A 9403-nucleotide genomic window follows, 5' to 3' on the forward strand; every position below is an offset into this window, starting at 1 on the left:
ACTATTAACGGAGGACATTTTTGCTTCAATTTCGCATTGTGTAAAAATGCAAAGGCATTTTTGACGTTTTCCGTTGTCCGATCCATATTGCTCTTTAATTTCGCTCGAAACAAAACTTATTGCCGCATGAACTCAAATTTGTTTTCCTCTTTTATTTAAGATCCACAGCAAATAATAGGAAGTACTTTGTTCCATTTCATATATGGCCAAAAAGTTGGGGAAAAGGGAAATGAAATTATCACCAAGAAGAAAGTAGAATTGATTCCCCTTTTAAGTGGAAATGAAGTACCAAAACTTAAGTTACAAAAAGCTTTCAAAAATGATAAATCACACTACCAAGGGACAGAGAGAAATAATTGGAAAGTGGAAAAAGTTGGATTATTGATTCTATGAATTTCAAACATCAAAATCTTATAAAAGGGAACTTTATCCCCAATACTGCTTTGTCTAGTCTCAGCTAATGGCGTATCCATCAATGACATTGGCATTTTTGTTTCCTCCCAGTTGCTTTATTCTATCTCCAGCGTCAGAAGCCTGCATTTATCCAGATTAAAGATTAATCTCAAGCTTGATTCGACACTACTCTTATCTGTCCATATTTATGAGGAATTGGTGTAAACTCAAACATAGATTATTTAAGATCACATGAAAAATACTATTTCATCTGTTTCATACACATTGTTATATTTAAAACGGTAATTTAACTTTAAACTTCTCATTTTACTTTTAATGAAAAGTTTTTATAGCCACAAATGTTATTACATGTTTAAAGTCACAAGAATAAAAAGTCTTATAGCCTACAGATATTATGACACTTATAATATCATAAGCTTTTAAAAACAAATTCCTTTGTTAAATTTTTGCCAAAGTAAAACTATGTCATATAAATTGGAGCAGAGAAAATATAAGTCAACATATATAATTAGTAATTCAAAATATTTAAAAAGAACTTAAAAATCATAATAAAAGAAAAATTGCTTGACTCCGTTTATAATCAGATAAAACGAGTCGGAAAGGGTTTTTCTTATAATAGTATAAAATAATAATATCAAGGTTAAGAGGAGGAGGGGGAAAAATCATATTTTCAGCAAGAAGGTTGAAGCGTCAAAAAGAAAGAATACCACATTAATGGCTTTCTTGTACCATGTTAACCCAAAATTACATTAATGTGTTATGTTTTTATCATTTTCATTTTGTAATTTCTGATCCCAGTTATTCTTTGTGAATATTAAAAAGATCATCGAAAAGCTCGAGTACCTCAAGCAAATGATATAGAACCAAGAAAGAATAATTGGTCTAAGAGAAATAGTGAAACCACTGATATTTGGCACAAATATCATGTTTTGTGTCGTATTACAACTTTTTCTTATGACTTTTATCGCTTAATTCATGAAGTAACCGTCGTATTTGAACTTATGTCATTATATTTTATGTGTATAGGTACGATGACGACAAATGATGGGAAATGTGCTTGAAGGGATTGGAATTCGTAGCATATGTCGATTGGCTGAGGTGAAGAGTCGACGAACGAAAACGACGAACTGAAAAGGAGAGTTAATCGACTGCAGATCCTCGCTTTCCTTCCGCATCGCGGAAGGATCGCGAGAAGCTCCAGAAATTCAGGCCATCGACCCGCATCGCGTGAAGAAAGCGGAACAACCAAACTCAGTCATCAGGGTGCGCGATCGACCCGCATCGCGTGAAGAAGGCGAGAAGCTGCAGATCATTGCGCGATCCTTCCGCGATGCGGAAGGAAAGCGGGACTCTGCGGATGTTTTCCCGATTAAACTAGGATTTAGATTCCTTATTTATTATTTTTACCCTAGCCTATATATACACGTTTTTATAGCTGAGAACGGTATTCTGGGATTATTCAAGGATTTGTAAGCCACCGTTCTCCTTTTTATCTCTCTAGGTTATTTTATTTTTCATATTTTTCAACCCTAGTTTATTCATGGCTTCTTTTGTCTATGATCGAATCATGAGTAGCTAAATCTCCTAGTTCTAGGGTTGTGGCGAAAGACTTGAAAATTGATGTGATGACAATTATTATCTATTGATTTTCCATATTGTGGGTTGCTTATTTTTTCTTGATTTCAATTGTTTGATTATCTGGCCAATAGTTTGACACTATCTGTGGTGCGTGGGTTGAACTTGAGAAAGGGAATTCACGTACGTAATAAGAATAAATAGAGTTTGTTCGATTTAATCGTTTAGCTAATGAGGATAGAGATATACCCTTTAGCCCTACTTAGTTGAATACGGTAAAATAAATGCGTTCTTGTTACATCTGATGACCATAGAGATATAGGCATTAAGGTAACATCTACAGGCTTGTGAGTAGTTCGAGAGAATATCATAAAGCATAATTAACCCGTTAACTAGTAACCCAGGAAATAAAATAGGTGGAATTGTCTGAAGATCAACTGGATTGTCGAAAGCCATAACCCTAGATCTTTCTCTCATCTGATAATTCTTACAATCTTTGTCAAGATATTCCCAGTCACAAAAACACCCATTACAAATTGTTTACTTTTCAAGTTTTAGTTTAGTACAACAAACAATCTTGATTTTCACTTTCTTGAATAGTTTCATTCGAATTTGAATTAGTTTAACAGTAGAATCTAAGTCTCTGTGGGATCGATATCTGGACTTAACAGTCTATATTACTTGTACGATCACGTATACTTGCGTGTGCGTTTGGGATCAACAAGTTTTTGGCGCCGTTGCCGGGGACTTAGCAATATTACTGTTTTTCTAATTTGGATTTTAGAATTTCTATTCAAGTTTTTATTTATTTATTATTATTTTATTTTATTTTTAATATAATATTTTGGTTAGTTTGCTTGATATGGCATCTTGGAGTAAAAATTGGTCGAATATTGGTTGTTCCTATTTTGGTGATCCTTGTTTGATTTGTGGGGGACCCCACCTGTGGCAACACTGTCAAAATATTTCCGGGAATGGGTTGTGTGCACCTTCCCAATCTTTTGAGTGGAATATTTGTAATATATGTGGTGGTCAAGACGGTCATTGGAATGGTTGTCCTAACTCTCACTCCCCATCCCCGAGCCCATATTATAATTCTCCTGTTATTTGTGATGTTGACAGTAGTAACGAAGTGGAGGATGCGGAAAGTCTTGCTCGGGTTAGCGATATGATGAAGCAAATAGGGGAGCAAATGATGGAGCATGATGCATTAATGAGAGAGCAAAACGCAGAAATGTGGAAAGCCATAGAGAGGATTCGTGCCAACCTCACAGAGATGCAGGCCGAGGCCGAAACTTGTAATGATTTACAAGTTATAGGCTTAGCCAATACTCAAGACGAACCTCAAACAGAAGAAGAGAGCGAGTTCCCACAAGTAGATATCTTTGAAGAAGCAGAGATAGTGAGCCAATCTTGGCTAACAGAACAAGCTCAACAAATAAAATTTCATGGGTTTCTCCGTGATGGTCTTACAAACATGGCTACACAACTGATAGAAGGTAGAAGTGAGCTCGGACAAGAGATAGACCAATTTGGCTCAGATATCCATGGCTTGCAGGCACAAATGAATAAAAAGGTTGAGGTGTCTGATGCCCAACTACAGATTACCTTGGATAGTGGCCTACATTTGGAGCAGATAGAGGAACTCCAACCATTCGATCAGATCTTTGTTGATGATGTCATTGTTGAGGAAGTGAACAAAAGTAAGGATGTCAAAAATAATGCAGTTTTAGAGTTGGGGCGTGTTGGTCCTCATTCTAAACACTTTTCTACATTATGTTTGGTTGGTGACATGCAAATCGAGCCCTCCACGCCGATGAAGAATTGTAGAGATGAGAAACAAGATCCTTACATCCCGAAATTTGCCACACCGAAAAGACAAAGCGATACTCCTCACTTAAGATCCAAGAAGTTCAAGAAACGATATCTATTGATTGGTTCTTTTATTTTCACACCACCGCCCCAGAAGCGTGATAGAAAATTGGATGCAAAATTAGGGGTGAAATTCATAAGTTCGAGGTGGAGAAAAAAGTTGGTTCATGTCATGCCATGACGATTAGGGGAAGTCTGAGTACCCAAAGTTGAAAGCTGAGGAGCATGCCAGAGTTTTAAGTGTGGGGTCATTCGCCCCTTGATGATGAGAGCATGTTGCTAGCTAGGCCCTAGTGGGCCCCAGGGAGTATTTCTTACCTTGCTGGAGCTTTATTTGATTTCAAATATACATGCATTGAGGGCATTGCATAGTTTTAAGTGTGGGGTGGGAAATACGTCCCTGGTTTGTAACATGTTTTGAGGTTGCGGATGATGATTAGTATGCCTTAGGTTTTTTTTTTTCGTTTTGCATCTTAGTGTCGAAAATAAAACAAAATAAAAAAAAAGTGGAAAAAATTCAAAAAGATTTTATTTTTCTTTATTTTTCTTTGATAACTTCTTAAGCCCCTCATTAGTAGGCATTCATCATCCACCCCCTTTGGTTTTCTTATGGCCTCGGTTCTTTCCCGAGGGGGGGCCTTTGAACCGGGCGTAGGTAGATTTTTTCTTTTATAGTCATAGAAAGGGCCGTTCCTGATGACGGGGTGGATGACAACCTGCTTGAGGGAAAATCAGTCCGTAGGCTAGGTACATTCAAATGCTAGGTGCACAGGATAGGTAAAGTCTTGGAATATGAGTGATCTTGAAATGTTTTATGAAAGCATGCCGTGAACTTGTATTACTTTTCTTGGAAACACTTGAAAATGGTTTTTGTGTTGACTCGTATGACCCACTTGGCATTGTTGATTTCCATTGTGTTTGATTGTTTCGAGGGACAACCAGATCCTTCTTGCGTTGATTATGTGCCATGTGTGAGTAAGGTTTCGTTTTTTGAATCCATGTTTGGTATTGACATCTAGAACTTGCCCTGTGTGTGCACAAAGAGAAATGAAGTTTGGTTGAGCCTAGAAAGTGATAGAGGCGTTTCTTTGATTAGTCACTAAAAAGCCTAAAAAGTTATCCTACCAGCGTGCAAATAACACCCTAGTTAACCCCGTTGAGCCGTTAGCCTTTTCTTTGATAGCAGTTAATTAGCCTTACCCCTTCGTTCTACAGCACTCAATGTTTGATCCAAAACACTCCTGAAGCACTTTAATCAATTTACATGCATAATGGGAGTTGGGAGGCGAAAAGAGGGGAAATGGTTGTTAACTGTAATCTAGGAAGACAATGGGAGCATCGAATGAACAGAGCTAATTCACGTGTTAGTTGGGAATTGATCGAAAAAAAAAAGAAAAAAAAAAGAGAAAACAAAGAAATCTGAAAAAGACAGAAAAAAAAATGTAGCGAAAAAGGTTTCCCTTCTAACTTGTGTGATTTTAAAAAGAGTGGTGCTTAAACAAAGAAAATGGGTGAATTGGGAGAAACTTAAAGGTTGGTTGGTATCGAATAAGGGCTAATAAAGAAAGCGTGCAAGAATGACGAATGTATAATGTATTAAAGTGCTTTGGGAGGTTAGTCACTATTATCCAAATAATCCCTACCCGTGCCGTAGCCTACATTACAACCCTCGAAGTCCTACTTGATTCTAGGCTTGTCTTACTTGTATTAGTAGAGTGGTTACACTACGGGCAAGCATATGGTATGTCGTACATTGCATGTGATGTTCTTTGCGAGAGTGAGTGCATTTATTGATTTCAGGTCCATTGATTTAAACATGTATTTCTTGATGAGATATGGACTACTTTGTTGAGGTGAGGGCACATAATTAGCAATAGAATGGTGAAGTGTTGATTTCTCAATCATAAAGGTGTCGTTGAGTCAACTGTTTTGAAATTCGAAATGTTTTCTTTGAAAAGAAGTACTTGTTGCTGAAACTGAGGCTTTTAAAACCTTTGGCATGGCTTTCGCAATCTGGGTCGTTGGTTTGTTTTTGAAAATCTCGCTTCAAGAGTTAGCCATACTAGCCGAATCCCGTTGCAGACCTGTTTGAATGAGTGAGCTAGAAGTGTAGTCTGATGTTAGTTTGTGTCTGCTCGAGGGCGAGCAGAGTCTAAGTGGGGGGTGGTGATATTTGGCACAAATATCATGTTTTATGTCGTATTACAACTTCTTCTTATGACTTTTATCGCTTAATTCATGAAGTAACCGTCGTATTTGAACTTATGTCGTTATATTTTATGTGTATAGGTACGATGACGACAAATGATGGGAAATGTGCTTGAAGTGATTGGAATTCGTAGCATATGTCGATTGGCTGAGGTGAAGAGTCGACGAACGAAAACGACGAACTGAAAAGGAGAGTTAATCGACTGCAAATCCTCGCTTTCCTTCCGCGTTTCCTTCCGCATCGCGGAAGGATCGCGAGAAGCTCCAGAAATTTAGGCCATCGACCCGCATCGCGTGAAGAAAGCGGAACAACCAAACTCAGTCATCAGGGTGCGCGATCGACCCGCATCGCGTGAAGAAGGCGAGAAGCTACAGATCATTGCGCGATCCTTCCGCGATGCGGAAGGAAAGCGGAACTCTGCGGATGTTTTCCCGATTAGACTAGGATTTGGATTCCTTATTTATTATTTTTACCCTAGCCTATATATACACGTTTTTATAGCTGAGAACGGTATTCTGGGATTATTCAAGGATTTGTAAGCCACCGTTCTCCTTTTTATCTCTCTAGGTTATTTTATTTTTCATATTTTTCAACCCTAGTTTATTCATGGCTTCTTTTGTCTATGATCGAATCATGAGTAGCTAAATCTCCTAGTTCTAGGGTTGTGGCGAAAGACTTGAAAGTTGATGTGATGACAATTATTATCTATTGATTTTCCATATTGTGGGTTGCTTATTTATTCTTGATTTCAATTGTTTGATTATCTGGCCAATAGTTTGACACTATCTGTGGTGCGTGGGTTGAACTTGAGAAAGGGAATTCACGTACGTAATAAGAATAAATAGAGTTTGTTCGATTTAATCGTTTAGCTAATGAGGATAGAGATATACCCTTTAGCCCTACTTAGTTGAATACGGTAAAATAAATGCGTTCTTGTTACATCTGATGACCATAGAGATATAGGCATTAAGGTAACATCTACAGGCTTGTGAGTAGTTCGAGAGAATATCATAAAGCATAATTAACCCGTTAACTAGTAACCCAGGAAAGAAAATAGGTGGAATTGTTTGAAGATCAACTGAATTGTCGAAAGCCATAACCCTAGATCTTTCTCTCATCTGATAATTCTTACAATCTTTGTCAAGATATTCCCAGTCACAAAAACACCCATTACAAATTGTTTACTTTTCAAGTTTTAGTTTAGTACAACAAACAATTTTGATTTTCAGTTTCTCGAATAGTTTCATTCGAATTTGAATTAGTTTAACAGTAGAATCTAAGTCTCTGTGGGATCGATATCTGGACTTAACAGTCTATATTACTTGTATGATCACGTATACTTGCGTATGCGTTTGGGATCAACAACCACAAACGATATTGTAGATTACCTCCTTGTCCCAATCAGTTCTTGCAACTATCCTAATCAGAACACAAGTCTAAGCTGTAGTTCCAACTAACATCCCATACCACATGCCCTGAAAAGCGCAATTTTGGTCATAACAAATTGCAAAACCAAAAGTGAAATAAACTTATAAGTACATCTAATCATCAATAACCACCACACATTAATGAACGGGTTAAAAGTGAAATCAAAGAATCAACATATTAATAAGATGAGGGAAAATGATTAGTACCGGCATGCCCCAGTTGATGAAAAAGGTAAGGAAGAGACCCAAAGGGATTCCAATGACATAATAGCATACTATGTTCACATAAGCCACATGTTCTTGCCATCCTGCTCCAATTGCCACCCCTGTTGTTTCACATTTGTAGCATTTATCATTTTATTAACAACATCATCAAAAAATCTAAAATAAAGATTAATGTTGTCACTTATAGTAGTAATCAAAGCCATTAGTTTTTAAAATTTTCTCTTGTTAATTATTTATTTTTATTCTTTTTTCCCTTTTGTTTTATACTCATCTGTCTCAATTTATGTGACATTTTTCTCTTTCGAGAGTCAAACAAGAAAAAATTTGACAGTGATTTATTCGCATGCCATTTAAATATTTTAATTTTTTTAATTATTGTGACTTATAGTACTTTTATGTAGTTTCTAAATATGTAAATTATTTTTCAAAATACTTAAAGATTTTGTGTCCAAATCACAGTCAAAATAAAAAAGTTTTGACTCTCGAAATTTGAACTATGTCACATAAATTGAGACAGAGGAAGTAATTTTTTTTCTTGATTTTTTTTTCTTCTTTCAACTTTTTGTTGATAAAAATATACTACCTAGTTGAAATACATAATTCGTAAATAACAACAACACTAAAAAGAATTGAATCAAAAATTGAAAATCATGATAAAATTTTATTAATAATGATAAAGTCACTTTCACTCTTAATATCTACTCCATATAAAGCGAGTAGAAATAAAAATGAGCTTTGGGAGATCAGTACGTACCAGAGAGTGTAGGTTGGAGTGTGTTGACAAAGAGGGTTAGTCCCAATACAGGAGTGAGATCATACACCATCCTTTGTACTTTTGCATTATTTGTGAACAAAAGTGGGTATTGGCTTCTCGTAAGGATGGGTAAAAGTGTCAACAATGCACCAATTGCAAGTGAAGTAATTGAGACCGCCACCACTGAGAACTTTGCTCTTCTTGGATGTCCTGCTCCTAGTTCATTTGATACCCTTACACTACCAAAAAAAAAAAAAAAAAAAAGAAGAAGAAAAAAACTTTACTCCTTTTTATTGCATAAGTTTTATAATTAATCAAGGATTTGTCAGTAAGTTCTGTACTAAACAAAATTAAAGTACTGACATACCTTATTGCAGCATTGAATCCAATACACAACATGAACGTCCAACCTATTATGTTTGCACTGCAATTCATATTGTGACATTGTGTCAGTCAATAATAAGTGAACAGCACCAACAATTACAATGCATGCGTTAATTATTACTGCTGTTTACCTACAAAGTTGATATCTCATAAATATATCTTACTTTTCTTTAAAGATTATTGAAAAAATTAATATTTTATATTTTAAAATAATTAAATTTTAATTTTATTATTAATGAAACGACTCATAGTCATATAAATCTCTAAAATTTATTTTAGATTATAAATTTTGAAAGTTTATATTTTGTCTTAAACGTTTTGTCTAATCAAATAATGTCACATAAATTAAGACGAAAGGAGTAAAATATTAGGGTTGTTAATTTGACATACTAGATTATAGATTATGATAGAAATCACCTCAACCTACTGGCTATTTGGTACTCAAATTATGTATCACAGGGACCTAATAGCTTAAACTTTAAAATCCTGATTTTACTTGCCCTTTCTCATCCTTAATTGATTTGTGCTTAACCCTACTTAGAA

At 35.7% G+C, this 9403-nt stretch overlaps 1 protein-coding gene across 1 annotated transcript; it reads right to left on the reverse strand.

Annotated features, from left to right (window-relative positions):
* Positions 1 to 214: 214 nt before the first annotated feature.
* Positions 215 to 8952, reverse strand: LOC132638569 (protein DETOXIFICATION 29-like). Its single transcript, XM_060355405.1, has 5 exons — positions 8844 to 8952; positions 8477 to 8715; positions 7705 to 7823; positions 7459 to 7545; positions 215 to 534 (listed from the first exon to the last, which is right to left on the reverse strand). The coding sequence occupies exons 1-4, from the start codon at positions 8909 to 8911 to the stop codon at positions 7507 to 7509; spliced, it is 465 nt and encodes a 154-aa protein (XP_060211388.1). The 5' UTR covers positions 8912 to 8952; the 3' UTR covers positions 215 to 534; positions 7459 to 7506.
* Positions 8953 to 9403: the final 451 nt, after the last annotated feature.

This window comes from Lycium barbarum, chromosome 4 (genome assembly GCF_019175385.1).
Source record: "Lycium barbarum isolate Lr01 chromosome 4, ASM1917538v2, whole genome shotgun sequence".
Classification (NCBI taxonomy): domain Eukaryota; kingdom Viridiplantae; phylum Streptophyta; class Magnoliopsida; order Solanales; family Solanaceae; genus Lycium; species Lycium barbarum.

What these genes read in the sequence shown, in the direction of transcription:
- LOC132638569 (XM_060355405.1), bottom strand. Translation starts at nt 8,911, where the DNA reads ATGAATTGCAGTGCAAACATAATAGGTTGGACGTTCATGTTGTGTATT. An exon ending in GGATTCAATGCTGCAATAAG is followed by an intron (nt 8,716 to 8,843) that starts GTATGTCAGTAC and finishes TTTTTTTGGTAG; the next exon opens with TGTAAGGGTATCAAATGAAC. An exon ending in TCATCAACTGGGGCATGCCG is followed by an intron (nt 7,546 to 7,704) that starts GTACTAATCATT and finishes TGCGCTTTTCAG; the next exon opens with GGCATGTGGTATGGGATGTT.